Source organism: Kwoniella newhampshirensis, chromosome 11 (genome assembly GCF_039105145.1).
Source record: "Kwoniella newhampshirensis strain CBS 13917 chromosome 11, whole genome shotgun sequence".
In the NCBI taxonomy this organism is placed as follows: domain Eukaryota; kingdom Fungi; phylum Basidiomycota; class Tremellomycetes; order Tremellales; family Cryptococcaceae; genus Kwoniella; species Kwoniella newhampshirensis.
The window spans coordinates 1-12,775 of NC_089964.1; the positions used below are offsets into that span (position 1 = coordinate 1).

At 51.3% G+C, this 12,775-nt stretch overlaps 6 protein-coding genes across 6 annotated transcripts; 3 read left to right on the forward strand and 3 right to left on the reverse strand.

Annotated features, from left to right (window-relative positions):
* Positions 1-1,849: 1,849 nt before the first annotated feature.
* On the reverse strand, positions 1,850-2,545 carry IAR55_005186 (uncharacterized protein; the record flags this gene model as incomplete). Its single annotated transcript, XM_066948279.1, has 1 exon — positions 1,850-2,545. One exon carries the CDS (start codon positions 2,543-2,545, stop codon positions 1,850-1,852), a length of 696 nt encoding a protein of 231 aa, XP_066800847.1.
* Positions 2,546-3,155: 610 nt separating this feature from the next.
* IAR55_005187 (uncharacterized protein) lies at positions 3,156-4,619 on the forward strand (the record flags this gene model as incomplete). The annotated part of the gene is made up of 4 exons (XM_066948280.1): positions 3,156-3,866; positions 3,921-4,064; positions 4,123-4,212; positions 4,263-4,619. 4 exons carry the CDS (start codon positions 3,156-3,158, stop codon positions 4,617-4,619), a joined length of 1,302 nt encoding a protein of 433 aa, XP_066800848.1.
* A 203-nt stretch (positions 4,620-4,822) lies between these two features.
* Positions 4,823-5,959, reverse strand: IAR55_005188 (uncharacterized protein; the record flags this gene model as incomplete). The annotated part of the gene is made up of 1 exon (XM_066948281.1): positions 4,823-5,959. One exon carries the CDS (start codon positions 5,957-5,959, stop codon positions 4,823-4,825), a length of 1,137 nt encoding a protein of 378 aa, XP_066800849.1.
* Positions 5,960-6,447: 488 nt separating this feature from the next.
* Positions 6,448-8,805, forward strand: IAR55_005189 (uncharacterized protein; the record flags this gene model as incomplete). The annotated part of the gene is made up of 9 exons (XM_066948282.1): positions 6,448-6,752; positions 6,815-6,972; positions 7,033-7,125; positions 7,180-7,220; positions 7,275-7,328; positions 7,383-7,637; positions 7,693-7,756; positions 7,810-8,197; positions 8,268-8,805. The coding sequence occupies 9 exons, from the start codon at positions 6,448-6,450 to the stop codon at positions 8,803-8,805; spliced, it is 1,896 nt and encodes a 631-aa protein (XP_066800850.1).
* Positions 8,806-8,912: 107 nt separating this feature from the next.
* On the reverse strand, positions 8,913-10,863 carry IAR55_005190 (uncharacterized protein; the record flags this gene model as incomplete). The annotated part of the gene is made up of 6 exons (XM_066948283.1): positions 8,913-8,993; positions 9,050-9,138; positions 9,197-9,632; positions 9,683-10,047; positions 10,105-10,410; positions 10,482-10,863. 6 exons carry the CDS (start codon positions 10,861-10,863, stop codon positions 8,913-8,915), a joined length of 1,659 nt encoding a protein of 552 aa, XP_066800851.1.
* An 830-nt stretch (positions 10,864-11,693) lies between these two features.
* IAR55_005191 (uncharacterized protein) lies at positions 11,694-12,724 on the forward strand (the record flags this gene model as incomplete). Its single annotated transcript, XM_066948284.1, has 3 exons — positions 11,694-11,968; positions 12,073-12,143; positions 12,210-12,724. The coding sequence occupies 3 exons, from the start codon at positions 11,694-11,696 to the stop codon at positions 12,722-12,724; spliced, it is 861 nt and encodes a 286-aa protein (XP_066800852.1).
* Between the last annotated feature and the right edge of the window lie 51 nt (positions 12,725-12,775).

Here is a 12,775-nt window from a genome sequence, read left to right on the forward strand (position 1 = left end):
CCCAACCCCCTAACCCCCTAACCCCTAACCCCTAACCCCTAACCCCTAACCCCCTAACCCCTAACCCCTAACCCCCTAACCCCTAACCCCTAACCCCTAACCCCCTAACCCCTAACCCCCAACCCCTAACCCCCTAACCCCTAACCCCTAACCCCTAACCCCTAACCCCCTAACCCCCTAACCCCTAACCCCTAACCCCTAACCCCTAACCCCCTAACCCCTAACCCCTAACCCCCCCAACCCCCTAACCCCTAACCCCTAACCCCCTAACCCCCTAACCCCCTAACCCCTAACCCCTAACCCCCTAACCCCCTAACCCCTAACCCCTAACCCCTAACCCCTAACCCCTAACCCCTAACCCCTAACCCCTAACCCCCTAACCCCTAACCCCTAACCCCTAACCCCTAACCCCTAACCCCTAACCCCTAACCCCTAACCCCTAACCCCTAACCCCTAACCCCTAACCCCTAACCCCTAACCCCTAACCCCTAACCCCTAACCCCTAACCCCTAACCCCTAACCCCTAACCCCTAACCCCTAACCCTTTTGTCCTTGCGAGGTCCCCCATATCCTACCGACTTACCCTCGCTGTTCTCTCTATTATCATCTCGCCGGAGCTCGATCATAAGGGGGGGCAGAGTGTCATGACGGCCATTCCGCCACGACCACGAATAAGCCATTATTACGTAAGCCCTCTTGATATCTTCGACTTCTTCGATATCTTTGAGCACAACTCGATATACTCGCCGAAGACCGAGCTAAAGGGGGCTGCAGGTGAACGATAGAAACAGGAGGAAGTTGATCGATGTTCTACGCATCCTGGCGGATGGATCAGTGGAGATATATATGTACATGGTCTTAGTTCTCGTTGTTCTAGTCTTTCTCTAGCGATTTCTCGATTGAAAGTCATACCTAGTACCTTGCTCATCGTTCAACGATATCACTGTGGTACCTCAGTCTATCTAGAACTGCTACGAGCCCTTCTAGATATCCGTGTCAAGTCCCTCGCCATCCTCGTTATCCTCGTTATCCTCGTTCTCGTCGTTTCCTCATAGTATACTGTCTCGTTGTGTGATAGGGCTCATTGACTGAGGCCACATTGACCATCGTGACAGTGTACAATAAATGGGTCAATGTTTATGGTGATGCTCCGTTCTTGATACAATATACTCGTATTTGAGACAATGTACCCCTCTTGACGCTAATATCTCCCTGCTTCCCCCTCATTCTAATCGCCTCTGGTCAGATTCTCGTGACTACCATGTCCTGGCACAACCCCATTGTCCCAGGCGGGCGTGCGTTAGGGAGAGAGGAGTGATGTCCCATAAGTCCTGCCCACGCCATCACCAGCGTCTCTCAAGTACCGATTGACGGATACTGTATCATCTCACTACCCCCGCTTTCCTCATTTCTCGGAAGGAGGAAGAGGAGGTGTACGAGGCAATGATGTGTTACAGAGTCGGTTTCCATCGTCAAATGACATGGTTGACCCTCAATTCCGAATTCAATTCTCAGTCACTGAGGAGGGAGGCTCCACGGCTTAGTCTAAGCCTCTGACCTAAACGATGGATTGTCATTAGTCAGGGCGCCCAAGGATTGTACCCGTACGGTTGCAGGTACGGAGCCATGCAAAATGCATTCAAGGTGTCATTTCCACAGCACGATAGCTATCTCGGAGTATCGGTTGCTGCTGCAAGAGAACGTTTCGAATCATATTAACTTGCCTTTCAATGCTCATTGAGCAGCACTCGACCTTTCCTCTACAATCCTTAGACACTCTCGGAAGTCCTTCCAATGATGCATGATCACGATCGCTCCACACTCCTCCGTCAACACCCGCACCATCCGGTCAACCTCCCCCTTGCCCTTCGTCATGATACGGTCCGACGTAGCCGATCAGGGGGATACCAGCTCGTGTCGCGGCTGTCGCACCAGACTTGCTATCTTCAATGGCGACGCTAGCCTTTGGCTCGACACCGAGTTGTTGACATGCGTAAAGGTAAACGGCAGGGTCGGGTTTCGTAGTTGGGGGTGACATGGATGCAGCAGAGAAGACGTTCGATGGAGGGAAGAAGACATCTTGGTGGGTGGTCTCGATGGATGCGAGAACTCGAGGGAGAGCGCTGGAGCTGACGATAGATAGGTTGTATTTGCCTTCCGAACGTAAGGACTCGAGTATTGGCATCACACCTTCGCACGGCACTGCGGCTGCCTTGATCTTTCCGATGGTCGTTCCAAGCTCCTTTTCGACCCATCCATCCAGATCTTCAGCGGGCACGATGAACCCATGTTTTTCCTCCAGCGCAGCGATCAGACCTCGAAAATTTCTCCCAACAAATTCACGTTGTAGTTCTGGACCGGCATATCGGTGAGTGACCGAGGGGGCATACGCAGAGATGATCGCGTTGGACAGCTCAGCGCAGGCTTCGAATGCAAGGGGTTCCGAAAGGACCAGTGTGTTGTCGCAGTCGAACAGGATGGTACTGATCTGGGCGGTATGAGCGCTGGTATGAAGGGCAACAGCACATGAACTCACGGCAGGCATCGTGCGGGATTTGTCAGCAAGGTAGGACGATGGGATGATGGATGACACAAAAGGAATTGACACGAGACGCGAAAGCGGGAATTGGTGGAATCGTCACTCCGTCCTAGCATTACATAAGCAGATCTCTCATTCTACCTATCTATCTATCTATCGCTGTTTCAGGGTTCCCCTCGGCTATCGAAGAACGGGATGAGTGAGTTGGTACATGTTGCCCTCGCTTCGTTGACGACTCCTGATCGATTCTGTTGACAGGATCAGCGACTTTGTCGATATGTAGGGAATACTTTGACATTCAATCCCACCATTCGCAACAAGACGGACAGTCGATTATAACACATCTGAATCACACAAATTATAATCAACGGAGAAAACAGCATAGCCCCTCGTCACCCCGCAATGGAACGCCGCCCAGGAAACACGCTCTCGCCGTCTCATTCAACAACTCCGTCTCCTTCGAAATCCGTTCTGCCGTTCGACCACCCTTTTCATTCTTCCTTCATCACTTTGTGTCTCTTTCCAAAACTCATTCATACAGTGCATGATCACGACTGGTACGGCTGGGTAGCATAGGGTGTGGCTCGGCGCTCCTCTACCTTCAACGATACCCATCATGAGGATCGCACCTCTGCTATACACGGTCAGACGCAGACTCCTCCAATACCCCAGGCTCTCGATATTCACCGCCTCGATCGTCCTTGTTTCCTGTCTCTACTGCTCTCTATGGAAGGTGGAGCATGGGCAATTTGGCCGGTGGTACTGGAACTATGGTGTCTCGATACATCCTGCCCTGGCATACGTCTTGCCAGCAGGGGATTGGGGTCCAGTCGAAAATCCGCCGAGATGGATACAGGAGATACACGATGCTCCGTGGATGGGACACTGGACTATACCAGACCTCTCAAAGCCTGTCTATAATCACTCGGTCACTTTCTTTCAGCCTTCCAACGACGCCCTTCCACATCGATTGATCAGTCCTGTCGTAGCCAAAATCCACGTCTTCTCCACGGTCAAACCAGCAGCCCAAGAGAAACGGCTTCTCATCCGAAAATTATCGCCGCTGCTCAACGTTCCTCCAGCTTATCGACATCTGGTCGAGCTCAAGTTTGTTCTAGGTCACGCAGTGAATGAGAATGGACAGGTTGATGAAGAAATGGAGGCTTCGTTGGCTGAGGAGCAAGCGTTGTACGGAGATCTGATACGGCTTGATCTCGCTCATGGCGAGAACCTCAGGGAAGGTAAAATCCTTGACTGGGTGCGAGCGGTGGGGAATGGAGAGGATGGTGGTAGGAATGCATGGTGGCTATTCAAGGTGGACGATGATGTGAGTATCTCTCCTGGTCTGTTCCAAACGCAACTTAACATGGACTTTTGTCAGGCCGTACTCAACCTCCCCAGATTCCTTGACACGCTGCTCACACTCGATCCTCACATCCCCCATTATCTCGGAACTTCACTCAACCGCTGGCCTCCGTATCATCACCACTTTACCGGAATGGTCACTGGCTTTAGCTGGGGATTGGTAAGGGGGGGCGTCTTTGACTACCGCGGGAAGCAGTCTGACATACTATTCGCTTCAGGTCAAGACACTAGCAGACGGAATCGGTAGGATGTCGCGACAGGATATCGAAGCTTCCTGGGATGACGATGTGCTGACAGGGGAGATCATGGTGAGCGCGTGATACCATAAGTCAGAAGATGCTGATCTAGCCATCGCCAGTACTGCCTCCCCTCCGCACCCCGATGTCGTCTACCCCACGGCCACGACAGCGATACTGGCTCCCCGCTCACGATCCAATCCCTTCCTGACTACTGCGATCCGCATAAGCCACCACCATGGGGCTATCAGGCTGCTCCTCCTTCTCGCGATCCACGTACCGCCTTGGTGCGTTATGATTTTGGCCGACGCATGGGGGACAAAGATGTCTGGTTCGTCAAGGGGGATGTGGCGAGGCACTCCTTCTGGTTCAAGTTCCCCGAGTGGTATGAAAAGGAGTGGAGACAACGGATCAAGGGGAAGATGTGGAAACCGCCCAAATGGCTGAAGCAGTACGCTGATCCTGCTGCGGCCTCGTGAATGGGTTTCCACTTGTTCCATGCGTTGCTCCTGATTCACACGCTTGTGATTTCATGAATAAACCAGCTACATCGCTCCACCCGTGACATGGGAAGTAAATGCATATCCGTTTGCCTGACACTACAGTACAACCTCGAGGTTCGCCCTCACATTCACAGTCTCAGCTAAACTATCATCCCACTTCTGTTACCTGTGCTTCTGACTTAGTGAGCAAATTTCATAGACAGATTGATCTTATCTCCCTTCCCGATCTGCAGTTGCACGACTGAGCTACTTTGGCCGTCAACGCGCTGAATCTTCAGCTCGCAAGGAAGGAATGTCGGTCGTTTGAATTCCACCTCCATCCAGCTCTCCTCTTGCTGTTTATCGTCTTCCAATCGGTCTGACAAACTGAAATGGTGGACCGCTTTTGCGGCGACATGATTGCCATGCGCGATGATTGAGGAGAATCCAAAGAGCTTAGCCGCGAGAGTGGATAAGTGAATCGGGTTGTAGTCTTTGGAGAAAGAAGCCCAGGACTTCGGATCGTTGGCTGTGAGATGAAGCTTTCCCACCTCCAGTAGTGATTTGGGCGTGTCCGATACTTCTGTCTCGAATATTGAAGTTGAGCATGAGTGCTTGTGGAACTGAAGGATGGTGAAGATCTGGCGATAGAGAACAGGATCTTCCCCTTTTTCATCGAGGAGGTCCACGATCACTCGATATTCCCATCCGCGTTTGACTTTCTTCACATCCTGATCCAGCCTGGCGATTATCGAGAGATCTCCACCGCCATCTCCTGCGTTTCGCAGACAATCCTTGAGTCGTTGGGCACACGCCAAAGGTCGAGTAAGCTCGAACCGATTGCGTACGTTCACTGTGCCAACGGGGTCGATGGGGCATGTCCTAGTGGATAACAGAAGGAGCATTGCAGGTTCGGTGAGAGCTGAAAGGAGCAGGTGGAGATGCGGTGGACGAAGGATCTCCTCGTGCGTTATCGTCGCCTGGTTCGCGGTCACAGCGCGAGCGTACTTGTCGATATCTCCACGGCGAATGCGGAACGGCATGGAAAGCGAAACGGTCGGTCCATCGAGACGGTATGTAGCCTCAGAGGCATCATTCTCAGTGATTCTCCAAGGGCTTCTACGACCTGATATGGATAGTCGCCGAGAGATACTGGCCGCGATGATGTAGATGAACACGGTCCAGAACCGCGCCCCTTGCAGGGAAGTACTGGGAAACGATACATGGGTGATTGAAGAAGGACGTAGAAGTGGTACAAGTGAGGTGATGCCCGTCCATCGCAAGGTCAGAGCTAGCCCAATGCTGATGATCGCACCAATGAAGATAAGATGAATCATGATGGGGACCCTTGACAGAGAAATGTCAACACAAAGGTTGACAATGTGTTTGAATTGGTGTAAAAGGCGCAATGACCAAGAGGCTCAGGGTCGCGGTAGTCAGGCAACTTGGATGATGCCGTTTACTATTAAGCAGAGGCAACCTGCCGAACTTAGAAGTTGAATGTTGCCTTCCTGTTGGGCGTCATGAATCTGTCCGGTTGACAGCGATATGTCTAGTCAGACTTGACAGGTATCAAAAGTCGTATTTCCCACTCCTCCCCCGTTGAATTACCCGAGTAGTTCGGAGCTTTTGAATGCTCTGGTTACGCCACCATGTCTCACCGGTGCGAAGCGTGGGAATCACCTCGCCACTTGAACTCCTGTTCCTCGGGCGACTGTATAATCATCATCATCCCTTTGCTACTTTCAACATGTATCGACCTCGACGTTCGACTCAACAGCTCTGTCAAGTGCATCCACAATACTCGTGACAGTACGGCAACACTATGCGGTCACTTCTGCTGTCCTTCGCAGCAGTCTGTGTCACCGCTGTGCACGTACCCCGCAAAGTCGAGTTTATCCCGTCTCTCGATGTTGTTCAAGATGTCATCAAGATAGAGACAACCTCGTCTCCCGAGTCCGAAGTCGATTGGGCATGCGACGTACGATCATGGGTCCGTGCACCGGACCTGACTCCGGGGGAGATACACCCTGCCGAAGCTCGATTGGCAGTTAATGGCAGCGCTTGTAGAGATATCGTCAAATGGGACGTTGGCTTGCGCTTCAAAGAAAGAGCCATCGTCAAATTGAAGTGAGTGCTGAAACGATTGGTTCCATGCCAATTGGTGGATGCTGAGGACTTTTGATTTTCAGAACCAAGAATATCAGTGATTTCCCGGTCAAGCCAAAACGCCCCGCTTGGAATGCTTCCAGAACGATAACCCAAGAAAGTCTCAATGACATCTACTCGATCGGAGGAATCTCTTTCATGAACGATAATGAAGCTTATCAAGCTCAATACAACAACTTCAGTAGGTCGTTGTCTAGTCTGATCCCGTAACCAGTGACGAAAGCTGAAAACGAGTCGCAAGCCAAGGCCATGCGAAATGCTAGTCTCTGGGACGTGCATGGCGCAGAACGAGTAGTCTTTAATCTCACCCAGGAACTACCCCTGGCTCCTATTGGTGTGTTACACAGTATCACCTAAATTTGGTCGCGTCATTGATGTCAGACATCAGGTCTTGACGGTCTCGACGAAATCCAAGAATTCAAGGTTCATGTTCCGAACACCAATGTGAGTTTGAATGCACAAAGCGTTGTACTGACGGCGTAGTTCCCGCCAATCGACGATCAACCTTCTTTCGGCACGTACGGCGAAGATGAGCAGGTGGGTCTTATCTTGCAAGCGCTATCGAATGTTTCACTACTGACTGAATCACAGACATTGCATACAGAAACTCAGATGGAATACTTCCACCTCGTACATTTGGCGAACGGTACTGTCCTCGACATTCCAGCGGGAAAGACCGCCTTCATCCCAGCCCCGTCACCTGTAGCGCCCTCACCGCTGTTGTCATCCGTGGCTACTCCAAGATGGCCAGTGACTGTTGATCTGGATTCACCCTACGAGCTGTCGAACGAAACCGTTGATGAAGCCGATTCTTGGATGAGATATGAGCCTAAGCGACCAGATTGCGTGAGTTCCCAAAGTATGGCGAATGTCAATCGCAAAATGCTGAGCCTTGCATTAGGACAAAGACAATCTAGCGCATTTCCATCTGCATGTCAAATCCGACGACTTGACAGTCGTGCAAGGTACGTCTGCTCCGGGGTCTTGTGAAAGCGAAACTAATCCTTCCCATTAATAGGTCAGAACATCACCCTCAACCTTACCCTTACTCGTGCCGGAAACGGCTCAGAATACCCAGCTTTCCTTGACGTGAGGCGAAAAAGCATCACCAATGTCACTTGGATATACAGCTACATCGATTCCGAAGAAGAGTACAACTCTCTGCTCTCGTCCTCATCGTCTTCCAGATTCAGACCGGTCACGCATTTCGGACAACCTAATTCCATGTTACGAGCCTTGTCCGCAGAGGAGCTTGAACGGCGGAGACGACATTCAGAGTCTATGGGCAGCTCGAGCAGCTGGTCCGGCAATCGTCACCCTATTCGTCGCGGGGAGGCGAGATATGACATTGAGAAAGACGATGAGGAAGGCAAAGAAGAGTACTCGTTTCAACTAAGCCTGCAGACGTGAGTGACTAGTGATGCAATTTTGTCTTGGAGATCTTACGCTTATCTCCAACTTTCCCTATGTGCACAGGGCATACAACGACTATCCTTCTTTCATGACAACCTTCCAAACCATCCGATCTGCCCTGAGTTTCACTCTCTACACCAACTTCTTGTGCGAAGACGTGGTCACGAGGGAAAACGCATCTGACCCCACTGGAGCTCGTGACGAAGAATGGGTTGAATATCGGTTGCCGCCTCGTACAACCAAGCGGATCAGGAATGGAAGGGGTTCACCACATCGCGGGTCCGCGCCCATGAATTTTGTGTCATCCTCGGAACCTGCATCTCCACTGCTGCTCCACTACCTCGATCTCGAAGCTTTGGCACCTAAGCTGTCCCTTGATGCAGAACCGATCACCGATTATCCGAAGCTCAATCAGATCCTCCGCGAGGAGAGTCCAGACGAGCTCGTCAGATTCCGTCACGATCATCGGTATGAAAGGCGCAATTCAAGGCAGGGTGGGGGCTGGATGCATGCCGCCAAGCTGTGGCAAGGCAAAGGAAAGAAACAAGCAGCCCAGGAGGATGGACTTGTAGAATCGGGACAATTCGTTGTCCAATTGTGAGGATGGCTGGTTTGATTCCTTGAATGAATAATCTATTATCGAAGTGATGCCGCCAAACAGACACAACAAACTACCTCATCTAATATGTTCACATGCATGTGAAAGATCTATGGCAGAACGATCCTATCCGTCTCTGGTTTAGGCATGCGTACAAAGAGGAGCAGCATAAATGCCACAACCGCAATAGCCTAAGAAGTGTTTGTCAGCTGCCTGGTGACTTGGAATCGACGTGACTGCCGCTCACCCCATTGACCAAGAAGACCAAAGTAGGATTCCCTTTCTCACTAAGAAACGCGAAAGCATACCCGAAAATGGATATAGTCGAGACTTGAGCTAACGATTGGCTTGTGAGTGGTTGACCTTTCCAGTCAGTTTCCTGTGAACAACTCACCGATCTTTTCCACCAGAGCTATGGCGCTCAAGGCATCTGCCCTTTCCTCTGGCGGTACAAAGTCCAACGTTACACCTTTGCATGCTGAGCCAGTCCCACTTGCGAAAGGAAGCACAACAGCGGCAAGATATAAGTGCCAACCATGACTTGCGAAAGTCAGGAGGGCTGTGAGAACGCCGTCGGTGAAAATTGACCATCGCAGGAAATGAAGGTCGAATTGTGAACCATGTTTGAGATCCGTCGGAGTGACAGGCTGATCTTGTCTCGGTGCGCCGACATCATCTGGTTCTTCGGCTTGCGACGCTTCGTCTGGATGTTCCTCGCTCGAAGGCGATGTGGGGACATCGGGACGATGGGAGACCCATCTTCGACCGGCCGAGATGATCCTGGGGAAGCAGATAGAGAGGAAGAATGCTTTGACGAGAAGCAAAATCGACTGTACGGAGGTTGTCAGCATATTGTCCACCAGACGACACATCAACTTACCAGCATGACACCCGTCTGACCTGGTCTGAAGCCGAACACATCGGTGCCAACAAGCTGTAGACCCATGTGGACATACCCGGTTGCAAGAACGCTGAAGAAAGCGCCTGACCCGAGCAGCAAGAGATTGAAATCGAGCTTGCCCTTTGTTCCGTCCACCACCTTTCGTTGAGGGATGAAGATCTTGAGCGGCGCGAGGAACGACTTCTTCTTCTTCTCTGACGGCGCCGAGTTAGAAGGCTTCTCGCCGTGGTCTGGCGGGATGTATGGGAGGAAAAGAGAACCAAAGATGGTGCAGAAACACAAGCAAGCGAAAGCGGCTTGGAAAGGAGCGAGAAGACCAAAGTAGTTGTACAGAATACCTCCAACTGTTTACCGTTCGTCAGCCGGCTCGGGGACGAGTCGCGTTGTCAGTCCAAACTCACACGTGTATCCTCCAGAAGAACCCAGCATGATGACCCCGGTGAGGACACCGAACATACTTGTCCTCTCCTCCGGTGTGACCAAGAACGAGACGAAGACGTTACTGGCGATTTGATATCCACCTGCTGATCCCAGGATGTTGAACAGTTGAGTCACCTGGATGATCCTGATTCCCACGGCTCCTCCTGTGGTCATGGAATAGATTTGACAAAGATTTCGAAGCGCTGCCCAGAATGTCTGCTGGAACATCGCTGCTTTGGTCCCATATTTTTTGATGAACCATCCGGTGACGAAGAGGTTTGCGACCACTGTGATGGAGAATCTTCTGTGAGCGCGATTGCATGATATACAAACGCAAACCCCGTGCCGCTCTACTCACTGGAGGAGGTCGTCATGGTGCTCATCAACGCGATCGCCGACGCACTGTCCGCTTCTATGCGGGGGATCGAACATCGATCGGCGTTCTCCGGACCCGTCCATTCGTGTGTTTTGTAGTATTCCTCGCAGGTCATGACCCGGAATCCGTAGATCAAGGATGTCTGAGTGAGGGCGAAGGTCATTGATAAGAGGAAGGAGGTGAACAGGACTCTTCTGACAGGAGGGAAAATCCCTTTGTTTTGAGGTTTGTCGGGCGAGGAGACGAGAGGCGACGTCTCGGTCACCTCGTTGACGGTGACATCGGGCGACGGTGATCTCATCTTGTGCGATGAAGCGGTTGGCTCCGTGTACGACTGGGCTGCGGTCGTTTGTGAGCGGACCATTTTGTAAGTCAATCTTGTCCAAAAGGGATATGTTGAGAAACACAACGATGCGATTCACAACGACAGAAGACGTGATCTGTTTGTCAATCACACGAAGAAATGAGAAATGTTCGGACTAAACCGACAGAAGCGTGGAGATGGCCGCAGAGAAGTTATCTTTGCTTCAACTTTGCTTCGGCCTCCTCATCCGACTATAATGAATTGTCAATAATGTCTATGATCATCACGCACATGTCTCGACTATGATCTCGGGCTCAAGAGGACTCTGAGCGAGACAAGATCTCTAGCTTTGTCTACTTTCAGGATCAACGCTGACCTTACCGACCTTCCAACAGTTACAACTCACGAGTCACTCTTCCTCGGGTAATAATCAATGTCCACGCAAGGAATGTTGTTGACCCTGACGAGTGACGGGCTAGCTTAGGCTGGTACTCGCATCCAGAACGATCTCAGGCTCTGCAACAAGTCAAGCGATCTCCCCATCAACATGCATCCGCGACGTGTGGGATGGCAATCGTGTCCATGACAATAGACCGTTTTCTCATTGGGTCACTGACTTACGTAACTGCTCGCTCGTTTGCTATCTCTAACCCTTCTAACGCCGTTCGTTGAAAAAGCTTGTCTCCCTTATCTCTCCCGTTGTTTTCATCCCCAATGGAAGCGATTTCGAGTCAGAAACACGTCCATCATGATGCATGCATCACCCAGCACTTTCTTATTCCTCTTCCTCGGCTTGCTTATTCCTCCTCTCATCCTGTCTATTACCTACTTGTTCAAACTGACCGCGACGAGGACCAACACAGGTAGACGCTGGATCGCTGTGTCCCAAGATGACCGTGTCAGAAACGCAGTCTCAACCATCTGCCGATGTCAGGCTATACAACCAACGCGCCTCGTATTCGCTCAGAGCCGCATTAGAGATCTTCCAACAGTCACCCATCGCTCATCTAGCATTCATACATCCGGGAGATGATTCGCGTTTGGCTGGCGGGGTTGCTGGGAAAGGGAGAAGCGAGACGTTGATGAACATACCCCTTGTCGCGGTGATACTGTGTGATGGAGAGGACGAGAATGATAAAGATAATTATGCGGTTTATCTACATACGTGAGTCCACTGCGATTGGGCGAGGACTTTCGCTCGATCCAAAAGCGTGTAGCGACCGAGGTAGTCAGGATCGATTCTGAAGTGCAAGCTGACGCGCGTTGCAGGCACAAACATTCTGGAATCGCAGAGGCGATAGGCAAGGGGAGGCATACCATGACTGCGACTACAACCAAAGGTGAGTCGAGCAACGATGTCCTTTCGCTTTACACCCACTTGGACTGAACTCTGACAATTCTCAAAGTCGACGGAATCGTACTCTCCCCTACACCTCATGACCATTCCCTCAACTACCGCTCGGCCACACTTCATCTCCACGATGCCGTTGTCCTAGACGATATCACCGACCATGAAGAAAAGCGATCATGTCTCGCAGAAGTCACCAACGTCGTGACCAATTATGATCGGTGTGCCGTGGTCGGTGTTCCGGACGATCACAATACGCGAAGGACGACGATCGTCCGCGCCAGGATCGCTTCCATCAGTTGTAAACAGCGGTATGGGGCTTTCAACCACGGGAAAGAACCGGACACAGAGGGAATACCAGGAGAAGAAGGGAACGCTTTCAAGGGTATTGTACCATGTTGGACACAGTGGGGAGAACCGCAAGGCTTCGGTAGAGATAGAGAAGTGCTCGAAGAACTGTTCGAAGAGAGAAGTGCAGCAGGAAAAGAATTTGCGGAGAAGGCAGCTTGGGCTCATGAAGACGTGGCAATAGAAGGGTTGGGGAGGAAGAGAAAACCCGTCAGACGATTGTGAGCACATTGAGATGACTATAGACTAGATTTCTTGTACGATCTTTGTACCACA